Raw genomic sequence first — 26,365 nt, 5'->3', positions numbered from 1 at the left:
TTGTTAGTGTTATAAAGGTTATCTGTTTTCATGCAGGCATCTTGTCGGCTTACTCAGTTTACGGAAGAGCAACTGGTGGAAGTGGACGTAATTTAATGGATGTGAGAAATATATTTCATCGATCTTCGTAGACAGCAAGCTTTCATTTCGATATTAGTAGATAAGAAGACGTAACAAAATGCCTTTATTTGGCCAAAACGCATTCGACCAGGATGTGGGTAAGTTTGACAGTCTTGTTTTATATCGAAGTGTTATGATCCTGACAGGGCCGATCTCTGTGTCATATTCACAAGATCTTGGGGGGTTTCCTTCTCGCAATAGTTAACGTTATTTCCTTTATGTACAAGTTTTGTTGTACCTGAGGGTAAGGATGGTAAATAGCCCAAATCCAGTCAAGATGACAGTATTTGGTGATATTTAAATACTGTGTTTGCCTTGTTTGTTTACTTAGCTCTGTTTATATTAATACATTTCAGAAGCAATAAGTTTCGAGTTGTTTGGCTATTTATTTATTTTTAATTTTGTAGTTATATTTAATATTTTAAAACTATCCATATTTAGCTATTAGTTTTTGGGAAAGTAATAGAAATCCATTGCGCAAGAGGTGTGTGAATGCAACATAATAAATTATATTATTGGTAATACTAATTTCTGTATATTATCAGTAATTATGTTTTTTATAACTATAACGTTAGTGTATAATGTAATGAGATTTTGACAACTTTGTCCAATGCCAACCAAGTGCATATAATCTCATCTTTGACAGCAGAGGCATTTACATCACCTGTATTTTATGACTGGTTATATTAATTTTAATGTAAGCTTTATTTTATATGTCACAGTTTTTCCCCTTGTTGCCGTCAAAATTTATATGTTTGGCCAGTTAGGCCTGTTATGTTCCTGAAGGAAGACACCTGTACTTATTGAATGGGAGGGATTATTCTTGTGCTTGTTGTGACAAGTTGTATATAATACGCAGAAGAACAGGCAAAAGAAGCTGCTTATGAGTAACAGAAAAAAACATCTTGTTTACGTCTAAATACTTCATCAAAACTTTGTCCTGTTACTTCTTAGATGTATAATTGGTAACACTTTACAATAAGGTTGTATTTGTTAACAATATGCATTAGCTGATATGAACTAACAATGACCAAGGGATGCTCCGATCGATCAGTCATAGACTGTATCGGACGGTTGATCATCATCACATTGAATGACTTGATCGGTACACGCTAAATTAGCCAATCTCATAAAGCGAGCTTTCTATTTCCTTTTTTCCTCATAGGCTTTCTGAATGCGGGCACAATTTGAGACCATTTTTCCGCAGTGCAAGCATTTTTACAACCTGTTGCTTGTGTGTAACCTGCAAATTTTGATTTCTCTCTATGCCTTTACAGAGATATGTGTATTTTCTGTGAAGGTGTGCTGCAGTCCTAACATGCAGCAGGATACATCTTTACATCCCACTATCAAACAGCCTATACAACAACATATAGATCTATCATGGACATTGCATCTTGATGTTGAAAGTTTGTTATTTGCATGCATTTTAAAGTTTTGACAGTTTAAACTTTCATTTTACTTACCAGGACCTCTTGTCCACAATCCGCATACACCCGACGCATGCACACAGCCTGTCATTCAGCACGAGTACAGAGCAAAGATCTCGCTCACGTCTTATAGCTACAGTAACCTAATTTATTTGACAATAACATTAAAGAGAAAGTCACTCTCTGCTCATAACTGAAGAACTGTTTACTTTATAAGAATCAGTGTATATTACATTGTATGTACAGCAAAGCCTTTTTAAAGGCATATTAATTTGCTCTTTGTAGAATGAATGTTTGTTGTGTTATTTGATTCTCTTATAAAACAATAATGTACCTAATTAAATAATATAACAAAGACAACATATTTGATATTACTTTGTCTAGATAAAAGGTTAACAGTCATCAAAGAGCTTACATATTAGCTTGGTTGTATCGGCTGGAAAAATCCTGATCGGAGCATCCCAATAGTTTTTCTTCATTTTATTATTAGTTCAACTATTCATGTTGGTTCATGGTGCATTAAATAATGCTAACAGTTACAACTTTTAAATTTTTTTATTAGAAAATGCTCAAATTAATGAAAACTAGGGCTGTCAAAAGATTAATCGCGATTAATCACATCCAAAATAAAAGTTTGTGTTTACATAACATATGTGTGTGTACTGTGTATAATTATTATTTATATATAAAAACACACCCAATCATGTATATATTTAAGAAATTTTTTTTATATTTATATATAATATAAATTAAAGAAATTTATATACAGTATTTAAATGCAAATATTTCTTAAATATATACATGAATGTGTGTGTAACTAGAAACTAAGATTAATAAATGCTGTAGAAGTTTTGTTTGTTGTTAGTTCATGTTAGCTAATGGATTAATTAATTTTAACAAATACAACCCTAAGTGTTACTTCTACTTTCTAGAAGGAAAGGCCTTTTGACTAGACCGATCTGGAACATAGGAAGCAAAGCTCCTGGGAACTTTTGGCTACTCGATATGATAACATTATAATGTATTGAGGTCTCATGTGACTACTCATTTGAATTTCAGAGAAAGCAACCAGTGAAACTAACACGACAGATGACTGGGGTCTCATTATGGATATCTGTGACCGGGTCGGAACAACTCCAAATGGGTGAGCTGAAATGTATCACTTTTTTGGCCCCACCAAAAGAATGAGTAAATCATCCGAATTCTGTTTACTGTTCAAATATCAGAATATGAATTGAATAACTACATTTAACTTTCTATTCACATTTAATGATATAGGTTTTATCTAAAGCAACTACACTGTTAGAAAAAATGGTCAAAATAATGTACCCCAGCTGTCACTAGGGCAGTACCCTCTTAAAAAAGAAGATCCCAACATGTACCATCATGTATCTCCGAGGTACTAATATTAAATCTTTCTTTAGATCCAAAGATGTACTTTTTGAAAGGGTACAGCCCCAGTGATAACTGGGATACATATTTTGACCATTTTATCTGACAATGTATACATATTTTATATGCTTTAGTCTTAGGATATTGTCAGATTAGATCAGGGGTGCCCAAACTCAGTCCTGGGGTGCCTGGAAGTGTCTAGAATGCTTACCAAGACATTAATTAGCTACTTCAGGTGTGTTTGATTAGGGTGGGAGGCGCTAAACTCTGCAGGACATCAACCCTCCAGGACCAGGGGTGCGTTCCACTCCAGTTTTAGACACGCACTTGCGAACTTCCCTAAACACTTCCCCTCGGGGGAATCCCTCCCTGTCGCCATTTTGAAGTGTGTTCCACTTTGTCAAGTGGACGAGGGAAGTTTGTATGGACAGACCCTCGCTCCCTCGATTTTGACCGATTTCATATGTACACTTCAGGCAGCTCCATATCCCACAATGCATCACGATTGTGACGTCACTTCAGCAACACGCGCTTTGCACATGGAGGGGGCGGTCTCCACTTTCCATGTGATCAAGGGCTTTGGGCGATCCATTTGAACCTACTTCAAGTGTTTCAGCAGTAGTGGGCACTCGTACAATGTAAGCAATGACGTACATCCGAGTGAACGAGACTGAGGGAAGTTAGCGAGGGAAGGTCTTAAAAAACGAACTGGAACGCAGGGCAAGTTTGGGCACCCTGGATTAGATTATCTCTAACAAGCATCATATTTCTGATTGCACTACTTATTTTTTTTTGTTATAGTGCAAAAGAATGTCTCCGGTCAATCATGAAGAGGGTCAACCACAAAGTCCCTCATGTTGCCATGCAAGCGTTAACGGTAAGCCCTTAACTCTCAATACTTTATTTTAGTAACACAGAGATGCAAAAAGTGCCAATAGTTATGTGCGATAAAAATAATTACATTAACATGTCATGTAAGTAATTTGATTAAGAATTTTATCTTTACTCAGCCCTATTTACAATTGATTGTCTCTTTTTTTTTTTAATAGTTCAACTAAAAAAACACCTCTTGAAATCCTTGCATTTTTCTCATGAGCTTTATACATCTTGTATTTAAAAGCCATGAACTGAACGTAAATGGGTATTGATCATAATCCTGCTCGCATATAAGAGCAAGTAGACGATACGAGCAGTTTTATGGAGCTCTGTGACTGACACTTCTGTGTATTCACTCTTTGCAGCAGCTTTGTTAAGACATTGACTTTACTCTTACATTGTCCATATCATGTTGTAGCCACATTTCAGTAAAATAACATACTGTTTATATAAATTATGTGCAATCCCTTTAGAAAAATCACAAGATTAAGAGTAAATATGATTGACAGCCTCTTCATTTTAAACTGGTTTAGAAAGAAAGGATTTACAAAAAAAAGAATCACATCAATGCACAATTAATATAGTCCTGGCTAAAGCAATAAAGATTGTTGTATTCAGCCAACTCTGGTCCACAGTGACTACTTTTCTACCCTGTGTGTGTTGTTTGAGAGGACCTTTAGTCTTTTAGTGCTCTGGTGGGTTTTATGGCTCTTGTAAGTCTTTATGTAAGAGCTGCTAAGCTTTAAAAACTCTCCTCCAGAGCACTGCAGCATCTGGAAGTGACGGGCATCTCCACAGGCCACCACTCTGACTCACAAACACATCTCAGACTGCAAAAATGTCTCAGGGGTCCATTTTTTAGACATCTTTCATTCTTTCTCATGTGATTTATCTTTACAGTAACACATTACAAAGAGGAATGATTTAGGACAAGCTGTTCATCAGGTTGCTGGAATTTCAGTTAAAAGTCACATCTTTATCTCATGTAAAAATTTGTGTATAGAAATTGATTACAGTCATTTAAAGCCAGGAAAATATATAATTCAATGCCTGAAATGCAAATGAAACACACATATGTCTGAATGGTTCAGTATGATTAAATCAAAGTGATTTACATAAATCCTTATCCAGTTTTCATAAATAAAAAGTGAATAAAAAGAGATTTGTGACCCAGTGTGTGAAAACACAGCTTAAGTCATTGTATTTGTGATGTAGTGTTTTCTACATAAAATCCAACATATACAGAATATTTTGTGAAAATATAGACTTTATATCTTTAATTTTAAATGAGTAACACTAAAAATGAAATCAACTTTGATGATCTTAATCTCTTAAAGGGATAATTCACCCAAAAATAAAATTTCTGTCATCATTTACTCACCCACATGTTGTTCTAAATCTGTAAGAATTAATTTTTTTCTGATGAACACAAAATAAGATATTTTCATAAATAATGGTAAGCACACAGCTGATTGTAACCATTGACTTCCATAGTAGGAAACAAATATTATGGAAGTATTGTGATAAATGATGAACAAGATATTGTGAAAAATAATGGTAATCACACAGTTGACGGTACCCATTGAATTTCATTGTATTTTTTTTCCTAGTATGGAAGTCAATGGTTGCAATCAGCTGTGTGCTTACCATCATTTATCAAAATATCTTCTTTTGTGTTTTAGAACAACATGAGAAAATGATAACATAATTTTCATTTTTGGGAGTATTAAAACCATCCTTTTATTACCATTATATGACTTTAGCCTGGATTTCACAGACAGGGTCACATTTGTTTAAAAACTTCTAAAATATTGCTGTATTTTCCCTCATACAGTTGCTTGGTGCCTGCGTTTCAAACAGTGGAAGAATTTTTCATTTAGAAATCTGTTCACGAGAGTTTGCCAGTGAAGTCCGGACTGTGCTAAACAAGGTATAGGTCTTCATCCCACATCATTAATATCTTAGGCCGCCACCACCACAGTTTTGTTGTTTTAGCAAAGTTTTAATGTCTATCCTTTTTATTTGTAAACTCTTTTTATTAAGATACAAACAGAAAGTACAGGAAAAATGTACACAAAATTTTAAACAAAATTTTTTTAGAACTAAATGTTGTTTTTATGCATAAGTCAGTTTTTAGTGTGATCTATCTTGGCACTAAACACATCTTGAGCTTTTTTGAGGAGTCATTTGATTAGAATTAGAAATTAGGATTTCATTTCATTTAGGTTTAAGAGATCCTGCAGTTGCCTCCTATTGGTCAAGTGGTAGGGAAGTTTACCATAAATACTTGACACTTTTGTACTATTTTTAATACTGCATAAAAATTTCCTCTATTTCCTTGTTGTATTCTAATAAAGAGACTGAGATATAATTATATATGATCACTATACCATTGCAAAAACAACAAATCTAACAGTGGCATGGCGGCTTTTGCAAAGAACAGTATATAAAATAGCTATAAATAAATAATTGCATACATTATGTGAAATTCCCTTTCCAAGACACAAAACACAATGACATCTATCACCCTCTTCTCCTCAGGCTCACGCAAAGGTTAGTGAGAAACTGAAGGCTCTGATGGTTGAATGGGCGGACGACTTCCAAAAAGACCCACAACTGAGTCTCATCGGTGCCACCATCAAAACGTTAAAAGAAGAGGGAGTGACCTTTCCCAGCTCCAGCAACCAGGTATTCTTAATACCACCACATGAAAATGTGCTGTGATTGCACCTGTCCTTTTATTTGGCCTAGAAAAATGATTCTGTCATTGACTGGGTTTAATCTCATACTGGCTTTTCACATTTTGCATTATTTTGTCATTATTTGTTCTGTAATGGTAGGGCACCAAAATGTGACAGATGTATCAGTGCCAGTTTGCTGTTTTGTTTTCTCTCTCTGTCACATGATATTGGAACAGGAAAGTTCAGGGCGTGGTCATTAAACGTTAAATTTGCGTCTTTTTGTATTAGGCACATTACATCCGTATTAAATTTGTTCCTAGGACATTAAAAGTATCACACATTTGTTTATTCCCTGTTAGCAAGATCTAAAACCACCACCGTGTGACGGATGAGTTCAAAATCATGTGATTAAAAATGACTTCACTTTCTCACATGCCATCTGCTGGCACTTTAGTTATGTAGGTTAAAGGCGTATAAATGAGCAGCGTGTGTTTGGATGGCGTAAGAATGTGTGTGTATTCGAGACAAGATCCTAGATTGGAATTTCCTGTTACATATTTGCCGTACCAACTTCATCATGGCCACATGATGTCAATTGTTCCTCCTCCTCGATTTCGCAAGGCCCTTATGTTTGACTGCAGGGTTCGAATTATCTATAGCAGATAATAAGTGCATTATTAACTAGCGGTATAAAGACAGAAGACTTTGTCACTTGAAGGTCTATATAAAATGTTGTATGTCTATGGATTCAGGGAAGTGAACCAAAGGTTGACCAAATCTAATCTGTATCTTCTTGTGAATGTTTTACTGCTGTTTTTCCTGTATCGTCTACTTTTGTAGACCTACAGATGGCACTGTAAATCTGTTTTCGTATGGCAGTTGCACAAATAAAGGTATTTTTTATGTCTCTCCAAACTTGTATGAATTCATATTCATACAAAGAAAATGAATTGGAACTGAATTTGTCCAATCGCTAACATCTCACTTTGTGTTACTTGAATGAAGGAAAGTTATACAGGTTTGGAACAACAAGTTAGTAAATGATAAAACGGTTAAGGTGGCTTCATGTAAATTATAAAATGAGTTAGATGGATAAACAAAATTAGATGTTTTGTCCGGTGATCAATTTCTAATATCATTCACTTGTGTTGTTTGCAGAGCTCCAGCACAAAGCCCAACAGCAACCCTGCCAACAACAAACCGGCCGATGATGATGATCTGGCCAAAGGTAAGGAAGATCCTTCACACTAATAGACCAGATTAATGACATCGTTCATCGCTGTCAACTTAATCAAACTGTAGTCCTTTCTATGTGGATAATAAGAGTAAGAGTATGTCCTGCTCTGTGCAGCCATTGAGCTGTCCTTACAGGAGCAGAAACAGCACGTAGAGACTCGACCCCTCACAGTGATCTCTGATCCACCCTACAACACCAACAGCATGAAGGAGACACATAAGGTACGCGCCCTCTACGATTTCGAGGCGGCTGAGGACAATGAGCTCACTTTTAAGGCTGGGGAGCTTGTGCTGGTCCTAGATGACAGGTAAACCACCTTATCTAATCAAATTGTTCAAGGAAATCTGTGAAAATTAAGCGTTTCATTTGCATATTTAGCAGACACTTTTATCAAACGTGACTTACTGTGCATTTCAGCTATATATGTATTATGAATATGTGTGTTCCCTGGTATCGAACCCATGACCTTTTTGCATTGCTAACTGAATGCTCTACCTACTGGGCCACAGAAACATTGTTTATGCATCACTTTTAGCATTATAGATTTTGTCATGACTATGCTGATATCTAGATACCTAGAGAGCAGGCTTGGTGATGACCAAAAAATTTTGATATATAACTTAAAGGGCACATGTTATGCAAAATCCACTTTTACAAGGTGTTTGGACATAAATGTGTGCTGGCAGTGTGTGAACACGACTACCCTCCAATGAAAAAAAACACCCTCTACTTCTGTCTCAATAGACATGCTGTTTTGATTCCCTTGTTAATGTGACATCACAAAATCAAATCCCCGCCCACCGCAACTGACTGGTTAATTTTACCCAAAAGCTTTTCTAAATATGCTTTTTAGTACATTGCTGCGCTAATGCAGCTAAAGATAATTTTGTCTTAGGCTTGAATCAGATCTATTTTTAACAGAAGGCGGTCCCTGTTTTTTGGTAAGGGAGTGAGGAGCTGAAGCTCATTTGCATTTAAAGGTACACGCATGAAAACAGTGCTTTTTTGGTGTAACTTTACAGAAACATTCTAGGCACACGTGAAACCTGTTACATTTTGTAAAAATGGGCATAATATGTGTTCTCTAAAAGCATTACTATAACATAATGCCAATTTAAGACAGATCGACTTATTTTAATATGATGCTGTTATTGAACAGTGATCCAAACTGGTGGAAAGGAGAAAACCATCGAGGCACAGGGCTTTTCCCATCAAACTTCGTCACAACCAACCTGAATGCTGAACCAGAGCCTGGTAATACACAGTTCAGCATGTCTTGTACAAGATTAATGATTTTTTTTTACTTGAATTGCACTTGAATTCTCTCTCCCATAGTGATGTATCTTGAGAAGACCGTAGTTCCTGAAGAACCCACAATCGAAGTCCAAGCTGAACCTGAGCCTGTGTTTATAGATGAGGCAAGTGCTGGATGATCTTTGGCACAAAATAGGGAAAAAAGTCTGCATGTCCTTCGCTTTGTTTCTTATGTTGCTTGTTGTTTTTATCTCTGCAGGAGAAGATGGACAAAACTCTCTACCTGCTCCAGAACACAGACCCTGCAGATGCCACACCTGATAGCCAAGAGCTGCTCACATTAGAAGGTAACATGTTATAAACATTAATATATTACAGTAATTATGTATTTATTTATTTGTGTTTGTTTGTTTGATTTGATTTGATTTTTATTTTTTTGCTGTATCTCGATATATACCGCTCAACCCATATGATATTGCACCAAGGTCATTGAATCTACTGACAGTTCTGCTTGGCCAAAATCCAAGCGTTTAATCTTCTGCTAGTTATTATTTATTCCCCATCCTCTCCTTCCAGGTGCTTGTGAAAATATGAACCCAATGATAGATGAGAGACTTGAAGAAATTGACAGGTTTGTTGAAATCCAGGTGTTAAACTTCAAGATTGACTGCGTTTTCATTCTTTGCATTTGAGGAAGAAAATTTATCTGTCGTTCCTGCAGGAAGCACTCAGAATGGTCCGAGCTAAACGTGAAGGTGCTGGAAGCTCTGGAGCTGTATAACCAGTTAATGAATGAGGCTCCGCTTTACACCACTTACTCCAAAATGCAGTCTGTACAAGGCACTTACCCAGGAGCCCCTGCTCCACTTGCTATGCAGGTAGGCATATTTGTATGTATGCATTTGACAGACACTTTCATCCGCTCGATTCGAGTTTGCATGTTCTCTCTGAGTGTGTTTACATGCACAGAATAAGCAGATAACTCAAAAATCTGTTACTTGCGTTTACACAGGATTTGGAGATTTCTCAAGTTTCTCGCAGGCAGCGATGTCACCGCTTATAGTAGGGAGAGCAGGGCACAACCTAACGCTTTTTAAGCTCTATCATTCAAAAAAAAAATTTATGCTAGATTCATAATTTTTTTTACATAATCAACACACACATTTCCACTACAAATGAACACTTAAAGTTTGTTTGTGGGACCTTCTATTATCGAACAATTACACTAAAAGTGACAGGAGTGCAAACGTTCCAACTTGCCCCATAGGTGGGGTTCATTGTAACAAACAGAGGGTTTGTTGTAACATCTGCTAGAAAATTTGGTTTTAAAACAAATAAATTTAACAAACTTCTGTCTATATACTAAAGGTGGATATTGTTTATATATCTGCTTATAATAGATAGATATCCACACATTCATCCATCCATGATCCTTCATTTAACCATCCCTGTATTATGCATTAATGGACATAAAAAATTTTTTTTTAAAGGGCTGCCAAAAAAAAAATTCATATGTGTCAGTTATTTTCCCTGATATTGTATTAACATTAGGGGTGTGACGGTCATTATATAACCGTGAGACAGACGGTTATAGTTGAACACCGTCATTAGAACTCTATAACCGCCAAAACCGTGTTATTAAAATATTTTTTTATATTACAAAACATTTTGTATCCTAAAGAATTTTTAAATACTAATTAAAAAACAACTGTTAACAGTCTGTGTTATACGCCCCCTCACGTTCTCAAGCATTGAAAAATACAGAGCGGAGCAGACACTGACAACGTGCTCACATACAGGACAAACCAGGTTACTTTTCGGTTACTTTTGAGATTTAACATATTAAACAAAGTCTCACCTTTCAAATCATCTCTTCCTTCTAGTTAATTTATAGCATCAAATAAACATGAATGACCATGAGAAGGAATGTTGTTTTAACCGCGGAAAGGCGTCAGTACACTCCGCTTTTCAAGTTCAAATCCTCCCATGCTAATCTACTAACTCTCTTGAACGCACATTCACTGCTAGTTGTCTTGCTGTTAATTTTAAAGAAACGTAGAGCAAGTAGCTAATCAGTGTCTAGTTTATTCAAACGCCGGGTGAGCACTGTGCAGCGCGTCTGCGGAGAGCTTTTGCTGCGCGTGGCCATTGTGCTTTTACACCGGCTGCGTTTAATAACAATCTCAAGTTCACATTACTTTCTTTTACCTGCATTTATGAGCAAAACCTCTTCTATACGCTTTTATCCACATTGTTTTCGTGCTGTTCTGGTCCGTGTAATGACAGATATAGACACAATTACAGACATAAAAGCCCAATGCACAAATCTGTTTCTCTGAAGATTATTAAAATAGATGAAAGATAGAGGATTAATTTATGCTGGGCAGAGAGTGACAGCGCAGTCTTCTGGCAACAGTGTTTTTTTTTTAATATTTCATTGCTTTCTGTTAAATTGTTCAAAGTTATTACTGTTTAAAACACACTTGGCATCACATTCATGATTTTATGGTAAAATGACACTTTCGCGTCAATCCACGAGCATTTAAACGAGCAAAACGCCCCTTCCGACGGTTATGTGACGAACCGTCACATTTGACTCACCTCATAACCGTAATCACCAATTCTGAAACCGGCACACCCCTAATTAACATTTATCATTTTGATGAGTATTATTAACATTGTTTTCATTTCATTATCATTGTATACCTGAGGCTTAATTGTAACACTGTTACAACTAACCCCGAAGTGTAAAAATTAGGGCCGGGACTCGATTAAAAAAAATTAATCTAATTAATTAGAGGCTTTGTAATTAATTAATCGAAATTAATCACATTTTAATCACATATAAATATTTGACCTGAGGACATTGAGAAGTTATTTTTTCACATGGAGTTTTTAGTATACCATGAATAATGACTGAATACATAAGCTTAAGCAACAAAATATTGTTTATTTTTGTTCAACCAAGTTGTTGTACTCCGAGTCGGGCTAATGTCCACGCTTGCTGCTATATGTTTTGCATTGAGATGATACTTGAGGCTCGATGTGCTGCGGGTGATATGTGAATTCCTTGTTGCATAGCTTACACACAACCATGCTCTTATCGACGCTTCCATCCGTTCGTTTTTTATAAAAGAATTTCCCATCCACGGGGACAACCAAAGCGATCTCATCAGCTTCTTCGTTCATGTTCACTGTGGTTTGTTGTTGTCTGAAGTCATGAACGCTAGTTGGTGCTCCAGTATAATCGGTCCGCCGAAACTCATCCAATGAGAAATGTTCCACGGTGCAAAAATAAGTGCGATTAAAATGCGTAAAAAATGTTTAACGTCTTATTTTTTGTGTAATTAATTAATCTTAATTAACGCGTTAAAGTCCCGGCCCTAGTAAAAATGTTTTCAATCCCCGCTATCAGTTACTAGAAGTTGCTGGTATTATGTTTTTAGGTAACAAGACGTTGATTAAAATAATAAAATGTTGGATTTGGTGACTTACACGCCCAACAAATTATCCTTCCCCAACTTCTGTAAAAATTAACTTGATTAACCAGTTTGCACATAAATATACCCATAGATGCTGGAATGGGATTAATGAATAGATAAATAAATCACCCAAAGCGGCCTCCAGCGTGTCCTAGGTGTACTCTTTATCAGGCCATAAATTCCCTATGAATCAAAACCATCAGTTAAGTTGCTGGAACAATTTGTACCTTGTTTCTCTTTTTGCTTCATCCTGACTTTCATTTCGTACCATCTCTGTTTTAGGGTTATCAGCCATCTGGAGCCTACATGTCTACTGGTGTTCCTCAAGGCTATAGTCTGAGTTCAGATCAGGCTGGCCCTCTCTGTTCTCTCCCTCCGTCAGTCAATTCGGCAGCTGCTGGTCAGGCCGCACAACCCCCCTACATGAGGTAATCGCTCTTTTTAAATATTCTTTATTTTATTACCACTTTCAGTGCATGCATATAAAGTTTCCAATACCCCACGGAAAAATCATAAATAACTGTTTTTTTTATTCATTCCGTCATTCTTACAGTGGTCCCATCAATGCACAATATATGAACCAAGCTCATGGAGGCCCCGCTCCTTATCCACCACAAATGGGTGTGGCTATGGACATGTCTGGATATCAGAACGCTAATGCTGGTGTGCCTCCCACCTCCTATCCAATGTCAGCCCCGGCCCACCCTGCACCTCAGCAACAGCAAGCAGCTTTCTACCAGCAACCCCTGTTGTAAGGCCATGCAAGAGGTCCTAGTTTAGAGTCACAATATCCAATGCAAAATCCAAGCAAGTGGTAAAATTGGGTGAAGAGTGTTTTCTTCTCTACTATATTAATGGAGAGGGGTATGCAGACTCAGAGGTTAGACATTTGATCCTCACAAGACAAAGATTCTCCCAAAGGAAGCAAGCACTTCATTGTCTTTCCTTTTTTCTTAACTCTGTGAAGATGTTTAGGGCAGGTTCAGAGTCGTTGAAATGCATTACACTAACCTGAAACAACAATTTTGTCATCTCATGATAATCACCAGCATATTCTTTATGTATATGAATATGAATTTTAAGATGCATACTCTTTGTTTAAAGATAGAATGCTTGGTAGGCTTACAGTTCACTGTTGATCACTGAAATACCCCAAAACTTCAATTACATCCCTTTTTAGAGAGAAAAAATATGTTTTTTTAAAGCGCCATCCAATAGAAGACAATTGTATGAAAAAGATTATAATTAGGTGGATCAACAAATCTATAAAGAATTTACATGCCAAGACTCCGCACTTGTAGAAACAAGAAATGAAACAATCAGAAATGGTGGTTAAAGGTTCAAACTGCTATTATTGATTCCAGAACAGTAGGACTTGCAGCATTGTAACAACAGTTTGAAGCCATTGTCGTTGGCATGTGATGTTGGTAATGCAAACTGTGCTTTGGATTTACATGAATTGAAAGTAGTCACAGATGCAATCCCTTTATGGTCAATCCATATGTTTCACTGTATATTGATATTTATAATATGGGAGTACCGCTTATGTTTGCGTTGTGGGTGTTTTTTGTCGTTCGACTTAATTTAAGGCTTGTAAAATCGCAGTACAATACATTATAAATTTACAGATTTGAAAAACAGAAATTAAAAATAGTTTGATGCTCTTTGCTTCATGGGTATGTGAGAAAACATTTTCTGACAACCCCTCACCCTCAAATCAATAGTCATTTGATGATATGGACAAAATATAACCATTTTCAGTTTTGTTAAAATTGGATTATATAGTATAAAATAGATGATTCGTCTTTTTTTTTTTTTCTTAAACTGCTTGATTAAAGAAAATGTATATTAGATGTTAAAAACCTGGCTTTGTCTGTACTGCACCTTAACTTTATACACATTTATTTACCACCAGATGCCTTGGTCTTACAAAAGATGAAATCAAACTAGACACCAATTTAAAAAAAACTTTATTTCAGAAGCTGCTGTATATTTGTAAAACTATATGTTTTAAGAGATTTAGAAGGAAATCTGTATTGTACTCTTGGACTCAATGTTTTGTAACATCAAGATTTATTTGTATCTTTCCTGTTAATTTTTCAAATTCCTTTTGTAACAAGGTGAACTCTTATAGTCTTCAAAAAATAAAATGACATGTGTTTCAATAGCTGATTTTTGCTTTTAATATTTTCTCATCACATTGACAGAGAGATGGCTCTTTGAAAGATATGGGTGCTTGTACTAAAGTCTCAAACAGATCTCTCTGGATGTTATTTCAATGGTACGACTTTCAATGGCCAAATAATGGTCAACTGAATTGAGAAACATTAAATGTTTTACATTAAATGCTTTAATATAACTTTTTTCTGTTATAATTGAGTTGCATTTTTGTTTTCCAATTTTCTTAGTGAAAAATATGACAAAAATTAGATAATCAAATCCACTTCATCCCTGCCTCAGGCCATTGAGAAATAGTTTGGTGGCAGAATCAGTTAAAAGCCACGTCAATTTTTCAGCTAAGTCCTTAAAATACATTGAAGACGACGTGAAATGACTGGATCACATTTAAACGTGGGTCCCTTGTGACTGCTTGGACCTGAATGTGGCAACCACATGCATCACAGCTCCTATAAGTAGTCTTAATCAACCCCTAGGTGTGATTCGGTTTCTTTTTTACATCCTGACTTTCATCATTTGCAATGTTTCTAGTTGCATCTTTAGTGATTTTACTGTATATACACTTGTTAGAAAAAGGTACAAAAGTTGTCACTAGGACAGTACCTTTTAAAAGGTCCTAATTTGTATCATTTAGGAAGGCTACATAATAGCTTTGTGGTACCAGTGTGTACCTTTGAGGTGCACTTTTTAGGTACAAAAAAAGGTACTGCCCCAGTGACAACTTATCTTTATTTTAAGTGTAGCCTATGTCTATGTCCAAAGAATTAAAATTTTTATGGGGGTTTGCAGCAAAAGAGAGTCAAACTTGTTAAATACCAATGAATTTGTGAAAATAAGACATTTCAATTACTGACTAATAATCTTTTCATTGCCGTTCAAGTGAATTTACTGAACCTTAAGCCCAAAACATGATTTAAAAAAATCTTTGACAAGAATACATGTAAGACGCACTTAGGGTTTTGAATCTGAGCTCTTCATTATGTAATAATTAAGAAATAATTGTTAATCATGCACACAGGATTAAATGCTTTAGCCCATTAACCTGCAGTAGATACACCCAGTCACTACTAGTAAAGTATTATATTTAACTAGGATACACTATGGTTCTTTTCTGTGAGACCTACTCAGCATACAGCAGCTGTGGAGAGAGTAGCGGTGACCGCTCGTTCTGCACCGCGCGCTTCAGCTCGTGCACATACTGCAATAGCGCGCAGAGAGCGCACGCGACCCTCGCTATCGGACCGTTGAAACCATAGCAAAGCTGGAGCAAACGGTTCAGTATCGACCGCCGAGCCAGTGGATCGGGACCGAAAGACAACCACCACCCTGGACGGATGAACTTGCGGAAATGTCCCGGCACATCTACACCCGACACGGGATAGGCGACGGGGTCCAAAAGCCCATGTTTCAGGTAAAGATGCGCGCGAAGGTGACGATGCGGCGGTAAATCTGGACCGTTGCGTTTGATTTATTTCACAAATAATACGTTTCCTCAAATAATCTCACAAGAGGTTTCAGTGTGCCTGTAATATGCTTGTAAACTTGTGATAGATGGCACAAACTAGCTTACTAACGCACTTGGTACACTCTTAAAAAATTAAGGTGATGCCTTTGAACAGTCAGGGTCGGTTTCCCAAATAACCTTTTTTACTATATGTTCTTAAAATAACAATTTCTTTCTTTTTTTAGAGAACCTTTAGAAATGTATTTGGACGTTAACGATTCATCCACATCAAACAAAATTCGTGGTTTAAAGCTATGGTTCGTGCTATCTTACAGGACTATACAATTGTTTTAATGTAGTTAAAAATAAGGCCAAAATATACTGGAGGTCAATGGGTGTCAGTTTGATCTATTGGCCCTTAATTAGGCTTCTTAATTATTCATGGTCTGGTCTCATGATTTCCCTGTAAAGCCTCCACAGCCTGACCCAGTTTTTAACTATCAGGGCATATCTTATGGATCTAGAAAGTCTGCAGATTTTCTATATTTTTATATGACACAATCTTTTAAATGTATTTTATACATTTCCATGCACACAAAAAACCTATATACCCTTATATATGCATATATGTATTCTTTTCCATGGAGTGGTTGTATATAATTTATATTTTTAGATATTACGTTTACGTTTTATTCGTACACCTATACAAATGTATTTTAAAGATTTAGCATCAAATCTCTATTGAGTGCTTGCATGCTCAAAGTTTTGTAGCATCATGACTTTTTTGAAGAGAGCTAAATGACTGTTTCATTTGCACAACACATCACATTAATGTCTATGTGACACATATTCAATTTTTTGTAGTGATTTGCTTTTACATGTTACACCCTGTTATAGGTCAAAAAAGACATTTATTTCTACCATATTTAGCAGCGGATTTTACACCGCTGTGTAAAACAATGCACAATTAATGCAAGCACACTTGATATTACTAAAGTGCTGGCTATGGGTTCGACTGTGAGCATTTGGATCCGGCAGTATAATAACTTCTTGTATTTCTATTCATTGTAATGGGCTTTAGTGAGACCATTTTGATGGTGAGGGGGAAATGCGAATGTGTTTGTGTGAAGGTGCCCCTGTTCTACGTAGAAGAGAGAATGTGATTAATAGCTTGTTCTCTTGCCGCAGGTGAACAGAGGCACTTACTCTCGCCGCAGTCGACTCAAAAGATCTGATGGTAGTACAACCTCCACCAGCTTCATCCTCCGCCAGGTGAGAAGACGTTGGACATTTTGTATATGCATGCTCTCCTTTCAGATGTTTTTATATCAGTGTCTTAAGTTTTCTCATAGGTTTTGCTATTAATAGTTTACACTTAATCAAGTCTAAGTTTCATGCATATATGTTTTTGTCAAGGGAAACTTTTTTTATAAAGGCTAACACATAAACGTTGTACCTTGTACACAAAATACACACATTTCCTGCAAATCTGCCATTAATCTAGCCTAGAAATCTAGACGCACCCTAGCGGCCGCAAAATATATTTGCTGCCAGGGTTTAGTCTAGGCACTCACAATACACTTAACCGGTCCAAAAACCAAAATTTGGTCAGGCCAATCACATCGTGTGTAGCGTCTGTGGGGCGGGCTTAACATGATGACGACAGAGCTGCAACGGTTCCTACTTGAAAACAGAGAATGGCTGCTGCTGCTGGCGAACAGCTTTCTTTTGAAGCGGCTTTGGCCGCGACTCTGGAGGACTTAGACTTATGTTTTTCTTTGAGAGAAGAGCAAATAAACCCTACTGAAGTCCTTTTTAAGCAAGAAAGATGTGTTTGGAGTTTTGCCGACTGGTTACGGTAACTACGTCACCTTCTTCGTTGCTCTGATCCGTCATAGCGCTGTCCTATTGCGTGCAGAGGCATTTTGAGGGACAACCTTATATCCCGCCCCTTGCATTGAGCCGTTTGTGTGAAGAGTTGCCAGACCTTACATCTTGATGTAGGTCTGGCTAACCAGGCTACCATTAATCAGTATTTTACCATTAATGATATAGCATGATTTTATTTATGGATGAATAATCTGAGTTACTTGGGTGAAGACTGGTCATATGTGTTTTATTTTAGGATCGTCATAGACATAGAAATTATAGATAGATGAATGGATAGATAGATAGACATGCAGGCCCACACATACTTTACATATAGATAGATAGATAGATAGATAGATAGATAGATAGATAGATAGATAGATAGATAGATAGATAGATAGATAGATAGATAGATAGATAGATAGATAGACATGCAGGCCCACACATACTTTACATATACATACTGTGTATAGTTTAAGATGATTTTCAATTGGGTGATGGGTCATTTGGTTTCCAAGCAACAGATGAACCCTTGCTGTCATCAGATAAATATGAATTACTCATGCCTACTTTTCTAACGGTAACGTTTTGCATAGAGCTGCATGAATAGATTCATAGCATCTAAAAAATGCACTTTGAGGTTTGTATTGTTGAAATCCAGCTATTTAAATACACCAAAGAGGGTTAAAATCCCGAACTGAATGATGTGGAAAATAGATGATTTAGAACTTTGTGTTGTATTAAAGAAAATGGAAAACAGTGACCTCAATTTGGCATTTGTTTCTGTTCTCGAGTCCACCCTTGCTTATGTTGTGCTGCAGGCAAATAGCATTGTGCATTATAATTCTGAAGTTACATAAATAAAGCTACAAATTTACATATGAGTAAAAGTGGAGAATAGCTATTCTCAAAAATTGTAGCCATTTACATGCTAATTACAGCCCATAAGCTGTCAGAAAAAGGTTCAAAAGCTGTCACGGACTCGGAGGCAGTAACCTTTCAAAAAGTACACATTTGCACATGAAGGGGGCATATTAGTGTCTCAAAGGTAGATATTAGTACCCTTAAAAGTTCATATTGGTACCTCACAGGTACATATCTGTACCTAAATACATTTTAACCCAAGTACATATTAAGACCATTTTAAGTCTCCAAATCTAAAATCTAGGTTTCCACAGACCTCCTTTGAATCTCAGAGATTTGAATTTTTTGTCCGTAAAGGTGATTTCATAGCCAAGACCCTTCATTTAGGAAACCCTACTTAGCACCCCACTCGGTTTGTGTTGAATTCACTTCAAACCCTCAGATTTAAATGGTGATCTTGTTTTGTGGCTTTAGACACACTTCAAAGTTAATGTAACATTTGCAAACCTGATTTTAGAGATTGCGTGGTGCTGAGAGGAAACATCTTGCGTCAAACCTGTATGGGTCTTAAAGCTGTCCTCAAATAAGGCAAGAAAAACCCAGGGGGGGTTACAACCTGCTGAGATCAAGGTTAAAGTCAAGACTGCAGATAATAATCATCTATTTATAAACCTACATGAACCGGTCTTGAATGTACTATACTGAAACGATTCTTATTCGAGTATAGAGAATCGTGAACAATTATTTGTCAACCCCAGCTATTATAAATTGTTGCTTTTTATAATCATCTATCATAACATAACATTCCTGATGGTTGGGAGCTTGTATAAATTATTAATTGTTCATCTAGGTCACATGTCTAAACTGTTTAGTAATTTATTTATTGCATTGCTTCACCTGCTGTGTTTATTGACCATAGGCACCAGACTGAAGATTGAAATATCTTTTGGTTTGATGATGATATGTTGACACGTCAGATTTGATATGTTTTTCTTTCCAAATGCAATACAAAAATAATGTGCAAGATCAGTCTTGCAATAAAGGGATGTTTTGATAGATGTAGGTTACTTGTATAATAAGGTTACGTGTTATATTTGATCAATATCATTTATTTTATCAACAGACTAAATTTGAAATTATTACTCTGTTGTATGCTCTGTTTCCAGTTTAAACAGAGAAGTTTTAGATTTTGACCTACAGGGGGCGATGTGTGCCTGCATTTATACTCAAGAGAGCTGTGATTAATTAACAGCAACATGTCAGTTCATTTTCATCTAATTACATGAAGACCTGACTGTTTCTTTTTTTCTTATTATTTCATCAGCTGGAAATATATCAAAGTAATGTAATTTGCTATACAGATTTGGTTTAGTGACCAATTAAAGGTGCAGTAGAATGTAAAACTGTATTTATAAGCATAGATGAATAGTAAGAGTTCTGTACATGGTAATGACATATCTTCATATTGTTTCCTCCTTATGTAAACCTCGTGCATGTAACAGACAGGCCAATCTCAACATAACACAGACTGTGGCATTACAATCATGATGTACACCCCAACACTATAACACTTTAAATTAAGTACAATGTTGTTACAATGCTAAAAACAAAGCTGTGACTGCTGAGTTAGCCCTATGTGCTAGTTAATGCTATTTGCCAACGTTTAGGCTGAAGTTATACTATTGACGTTACAGTTATGTTTTGCAGGTCTATACTGAAAAAAAAAAACATAACACTTAGAAATGTCCATTAACAATCTTCAAACAATTGATTATTCCACGTAAATGAAAAACAGCCAATGAGAGTAGAGCATTATTATTTATGACCTTTTAAATAATGTAATACAATTTTATTCTAAAGGCAAATTCTATGGATATGTAAAAACGTTTCTGGATAATTTTGTACTTAATAAAGCCACATACCTTTTGTGTAGATATAAGAGAACAATGTAACATATTATTTAAATGCACTATTTGGCACCATTAAGCTATATGACTGATTCTTGAGGTTATGTCTGATTATAGCTGGGAGTTTATACTGTATGCTTATTTCCCACCGATCCTAAAATGGACTTGATTCTTAATAGCATCTTGGTATTTGTGGGTTCATTATGGCTTTGTTTGTGTTCATTTATGTTCATCAGGCAAAGCAGAAATATAGCTAGTAAATAACAGCCTTATACTCTTATTTAAAGGTCCTGTTCTTTCTGTGTTTTTGGAGCTTTGATCGTGCTTACAGTGCGCAATATAAAACCGCGGTATTTTCCTCACAATTTACCTATCTCTTTAGCGCTTTTTTTACTGTCCTCAAAACGGGCTGATGTCTTCCTTGATCTATGAAGTCCCTCCTTCAGAAATACATATTGAGTTCTGATTGTGTAGTTTGTTTAGTGTGTCGTAGGGTGGCCATTCGTGCCAGTTCCGCTGGACACGTCCCGAACATGTTTTCGGGGTTCGTTCTCCGGAAGTCGCGTTGCTCGAGCCCATACGTCATCAAGGTTTAATATTTCGGGTTTAATTTAAAAAAAGCAACCGTTACATTTCAAGGTAACAATGAAACTACAATGATTGTATGTCTTAAAATAAATAAATCTTAATTTTCAAATGGATTTTAACTAAAATGTGAGAACCTTGATGACGTATATGCGGTCGAGCAACGCGACTTCCGGAGAATGAACCCGAAAACATGTTCGGGACGTGTCCGGCGGAACTGGCACGAATGGCCACCCTTGTGTGTCGTGATACGATAGCAGCTAAGCTTGCCGTTAGCTTAGCTGGCGACTGGCGTATTCTTGTGGGCGGAGGTTAGTCAAAAAACTGTTCTAGTGTGACGTCATTAAAGCAGGAAGTAGAGGACTGTAATCCAAACCAGCCATTTGCTGTAGGCTTTAAAAGGCGAATTCTGTTAAAGAAAATATCACCTGGCCGTGAACATTGAGCTTTATCATTTCACAGGTATTATTTTATGCTATTATAGCAACATTACACACTAACTAGGGTTTAAAAAATGGGATCAGAAAGAATGTGACCTTTAAGGCCTTTGATTTTTTTATGTTCCTGTAGCTCGGTTGGGAGACCACTGCGTTAACAGTTCTAGGTTCGATTCCAAGGGAACACACATGCTAGCGTGCATGTACAGTACAGGATAAAAGCTAGTGGTCGATCAATTTTGGTTTTTTAATGGCAGAGGCTGATATTTAGAAAGCAGTGCGGCTGATTGGCTGATATGAGGCTGATATAACACAAACATTAATACAGTAAATGAGTGACAAACAGATAACTGGTGAAACTAAATCAAAATAGCAAAACCCTCTAAGTGCGTCTGACATGTTTACTTGTATAACATGATGAATGAATAATACGTGCCAAGAGCATACGGTTAATACAGACTGATCTTATGAAAAGTTGTGTTATTGTCAAAAAAAATTGATTAATTTATTCGTGTCCATGGCACGAAAGTCAGCTTTTTTCGTGCCTTGAGCACGAATGTCTTTTTCGCGTCACTCGCACATATTTCTATAAATAGTTTTTCGTGTTCATGGCATGAGTTTCTTTTTCGTGGAAAAAAAGGCTTTTGCAATGCTTCTGGATAATATTTACGAATATACCCATTTCACAATGGTTTGAAAAAGACTTGTTGTTGTGTGTTCAATGATTGGTCATTTTATCTGTTATCTTGGCACATTTGAATGTCTTTTGATAAGGAACCACAAAAGAATTTATCAGTCGATTTAAAAAAAAAAATGTTTCTGCCCATTCCAATAATAAAAAAATTCCAAATATCAGCCACGGATATAATTTGGTCTATTCTTAATAAAACCACCTGCTAAATGCATACACATGTAATGTAATATATGTTTTATTTTATTTTTATTTGCATGGTTTACAAGGGTTAAATGGAGATTTAGGGACATTGGATGCATTTTTTTGGTGTCATGCTGTTATAGATATTTACAATAACTTGCCCCGCAAAGTGTGCAAACTATAATGCAGTATCTTGTGAATAACTATAGTGTCTATACTCCAACATGAGTAAGATGGTGGAGTGAACCAAAATAGAAATGGTGAGAAAAGATTGCAGAAAACACAGTGGTCAAGGAGTTGAATGCTGTCGGCCCCCTGCGGACCCTTTTTCCTCCTCCTTGAACAGTGAACAGAAGAGAGCACTTGTCCTTACTTACTGGAGCTCCCATCAACCAATCAGAATAGAGCTTTGCTGCTTTGTCATCAGCTCTTTGATTGAGGAAGGCTCTGCTCTGCTGCTCTGTTTGTAGAAGCTGATAAAATGCCAGGTCTCTGTAGCCTCGGGGGAGAGCCCCGCTTCTTGATGATGTGATCGATCACGCTTCATTCTCATTAATACAAGACGCTGGCTTTTAGGGAGAGGACCGCTGTCTGCTTGTCCTTCAGCTTCGGTGGTCTTTCTGTGGGCAAGGGGCTCGTGGGAGAGCCCTGTGAGATATACACTCGTTGTAGCTTCCTCATTCCATATTTGCATTTGATCGTTAAGGAGATCCTTTGGGAATATCAAACCTCCATGTACGACAATTTGTACCTGCATGGATTTGAAGACTCGGAGGCGGTGAGTGGGGTCTGTGTGTGTCTTTGTTGTGGATGCTCATGAACGCATGCACACACAAATGCTCCGGAGATGTCTGGAGGAATTCAGCTTACAGATTGGAGATATGTCCCTACCGAGGGGTTTGGGGGAGGGGAACGGGGTGTGTGTGGTTGTATTTCAGTATCACCACCACTGTTTTTCCAAACCACGAGCAGCTCCTCTAAAGCCTCGTGGAAGAGGAGAGTAGGATTCAGATGCAGCCTTATTTTCTGTCATTCAGCAGTTGCTTATAATGCCACAATGCTTGTTTGGTTTCTTAAACTTGCACTCTTTTAGTCCTATACTTTACAGTTTTTGTGTGGTCTCAGCTATTCTTAATATAAAACACACTTAATTAAAGTACACACTTCTTGCTTTTCCTTATAAAGGATTAGACCGTAAACAAGGGCCAAAGTTTGTAAGCTAATGTTTAAGACTGCAGGGGACCAAAGTTTTGATTTGTTTTCATTAGTTGCAGGGTTATTATTTATTTAATTTATTCATTATTTTATAATGTAGACACTTGACTCTTCATTGCATTTTATTTCGTGAGCTTGCATTTTACATTATACATTTAGCGCATTACAAGGTATACATTTTATATCAGTATGTGTGTTCCCTGCGTTTAAACCCATGACTTTTTGCACTGCTAACGCAATGCTCTACCACTGAGTTATATAGGAGCTTCAGTTTGTTAAAAGTACATTAAAAGTGATTTTATTGCTCATATGTTTTGATGTATGAGGAGGAGGTAAGGTGTTCTAGAAAAACAGTAGAAACCCCTATGATAAATACTTGACACACAAACATTACAACAAAAGGACTGGTCAGATTTATTCCTTTATATCCTTGACAGTAAATCTTAAAGGGATAGTTCACCCAAAAATTAAAATTCTGTTAACATGTACACTCACCTAAAGGATTATTAGGAACACTAATACTGTGTTTGACCCCCCTTTTGTCTTCAGAACTGCCTTAATTTTACATGGCATTGATTCAACAAGGTGCTGAAAGCATTCTTTAGAAATGTTGGCCCATATTGATAGGATAGCATCTTGCAGTTGATGGAGATTTGTGGGATTCACATCCAGGGCATGAAGCTCCCGTTCCACCACATCCCAAAGATGCTCCATTGGGTTGAGATCTGGTGACTGTGGGGGCCATTTTAGTACAGTGAACTCATTGTCATGTTCAAGAAACCAATTTGAAATAATTCGAGCTTTGTGACATGGTGCATTATCCTGCTGGAAGTATCCATCAGATGATGGGTACATGGTGTTGGACATGGTCAGAAACAATGCTCAGGTAGGCCGTGGCATTTAAACGATTCCCAATTGGCACTACAAGGCCTAAAGTGTGCCAAGAAAACATCCCCCACACCATTACACCATTGCATTAATGAGAAATTGAACAGGTGTTCCCAATAATCCTTTAGGTGAGTGCATGTGGACTTAATCTGGTTTGGATTACATATAAAAACTGCAAAAATTACATTTAGATGACATTTTCTGATATCTGACAACTTCACTGTAAACAGGTTTAGAATTGTTAAATTAGTCAAACCTGATATTCACAACTATTTTTATGCTTGATTGACATATATTCAATATGCTTTAGGTCTCATAACAAAATATATCTGTCTGTCTATCTATCTATCTACCTAATCTACACTCTGACGACGGATGTGTTAAAGACAACACAATAGCCCTTTTCACACAGACATTCCGGAAAATACACGTAAAATGCATCCTGGATTTTTCCGGAATCGTTAAATTTTTTGTTCATTCACACTGCCATGATTACCCGGCATCTGATGGTCCCGGAAAGACATGTGACCTGTTGAGTCCCATCCTCTCTTCTACGCAGCGTCTGAAGTTTGCATATTATTTATTATTTCTCTCTCCAGAAACCACTCGCGTGCATTTTTGTTTATGATAAGACTATAAAGAAGCGCGTGAACGCACAGTTCTATGCTGGTGAATGATCTCAGGTTCAGTATGGATATTTGACGATCTCCCTGATCTCTGCTTTAATCCAGTTTTCAGACATTTCTCATCGTGATTGTTTATATGCATTTAAAACCCGCATTTTGAGGAGCTGAACTTTATATCTTGTTGGGATGACGCACGGGTATTTTTGTTTATTATAGCTCAAATGAGCATGTGACGCAATATTCTTTTATGCTGCTGAATGTTTCAACGCAGTAAGGGATGAGCTAACTTACCTGATATCTGCTTTAGTCCAGTTTGCTGACATTTCTCGTTGTGAATGTTGTAAATCCCTCATATTAAAGAGTTGAACCAACTTTATGTTCCTCACTTCGGCACGTGTGTCATTGTTTATGCGTTTCATTTATCATTTCCTGATAACTGCTTCAATCTAGTTTGCAACATTTCTGGTGGTGAATGTTTATATGCATGTTATCTCTCGTTTTAAAAAGCTGAACCATAACTTTTGTTGTGATGACGCGCGCGTCCTCACTACGACACGCCCATTACGGCATTGTTTCGGCTTCTTGTTCACACAGAGGGTTTTCCGTGTATCTGACTAGGTCCTCTTTCCGGCTGCGATCCCAGAAGATTAACGGGACGAGTTTGTGTTCACACAGATGCTTGTCTGGCAATTTTACAGGTATTTTCTGGGACCAAAGGTCTGTGTGAATGGGGTTTATCAGTGTTATTTTTTGTAAATATAGACTAAATCCGTTGTCCCAAACTAGACACATCTTTGTGCTATTATTGGACCAACACATTTTGTGTTACTTTTAACACCCTGGGCGGTTCAGCGCAAAAAAAGAGGCGTGTTCCGGCGCAAACCATCCCTGATGCTATTTTGCAGTTTCAAAAAACAATTGCGCCACTGACCAGAAAAAAAAAGTTTAAAGTCTGTGGCGCGTTGCGCGTTGTTCATTATGCTATTTTAAGGGCGCATGCTTGACC

The 26,365-nt window shown here is 36.9% G+C and overlaps 2 protein-coding genes across 4 annotated transcripts in view; both read left to right on the top strand.

Moving 5' to 3' along the window:
* The first annotated feature begins 51 nt into the window (after positions 1-51).
* stam2 (signal transducing adaptor molecule (SH3 domain and ITAM motif) 2) lies at positions 52-14,641 on the top strand. Its single transcript, XM_065251996.2, has 14 exons — positions 52-218; positions 2,610-2,694; positions 3,744-3,819; positions 5,653-5,748; positions 6,360-6,506; positions 7,658-7,727; positions 7,851-8,043; positions 8,896-8,990; positions 9,072-9,154; positions 9,250-9,337; positions 9,567-9,621; positions 9,712-9,868; positions 12,755-12,900; positions 13,026-14,641. The coding sequence occupies exons 1-14, from the start codon at positions 179-181 to the stop codon at positions 13,225-13,227; spliced, it is 1,533 nt and encodes a 510-aa protein (XP_065108068.1). The 5' UTR covers positions 52-178; the 3' UTR covers positions 13,228-14,641.
* Positions 14,642-15,867: 1,226 nt separating this feature from the next.
* The window catches only part of cacnb4a (calcium channel, voltage-dependent, beta 4a subunit), a 32,580-nt gene continuing 22,082 nt past the window's right edge, over positions 15,868-26,365 (top strand). For 2 of the 3 annotated variants that reach the window (XM_065251998.1, XM_065252001.2), the window contains exons 1-2: positions 15,868-16,061; positions 17,283-17,366. In XM_065251998.1, coding sequence (XP_065108070.1) covers positions 15,999-16,061; positions 17,283-17,366 — 147 coding nt within the window. In that variant the 5' untranslated portion in view covers positions 15,868-15,998. Of the gene's footprint in view, positions 16,062-17,282; positions 17,367-23,201; positions 23,409-26,365 lie in introns of those variants that run through there. The other variant, XM_065252000.2, reaches the window with a different exon arrangement.

Source organism: Paramisgurnus dabryanus, chromosome 15, assembly GCF_030506205.2.
Source record: "Paramisgurnus dabryanus chromosome 15, PD_genome_1.1, whole genome shotgun sequence".
NCBI lineage: Eukaryota > Metazoa > Chordata > Actinopteri > Cypriniformes > Cobitidae > Paramisgurnus > Paramisgurnus dabryanus.
Note: the sequence above shows the minus strand (reverse complement) of the source record. Positions and strands in the feature narration are given on the sequence as shown.

Excerpts from the sequence above, each read along its gene's own strand:
- stam2 (XM_065251996.2), top strand. The coding sequence starts at position 179 with ATGCCTTTATTTGGCCAAAACGCATTCGACCAGGATGTGG. Across the intron at positions 219-2,609 it reads CGCATTCGACCAGGATGTGG|AGAAAGCAACCAGTGAAACT; the intron begins GTAAGTTTGACA and ends TTTGAATTTCAG. Across the intron at positions 6,507-7,657 it reads TTCCCAGCTCCAGCAACCAG|AGCTCCAGCACAAAGCCCAA; the intron begins GTATTCTTAATA and ends TGTTGTTTGCAG.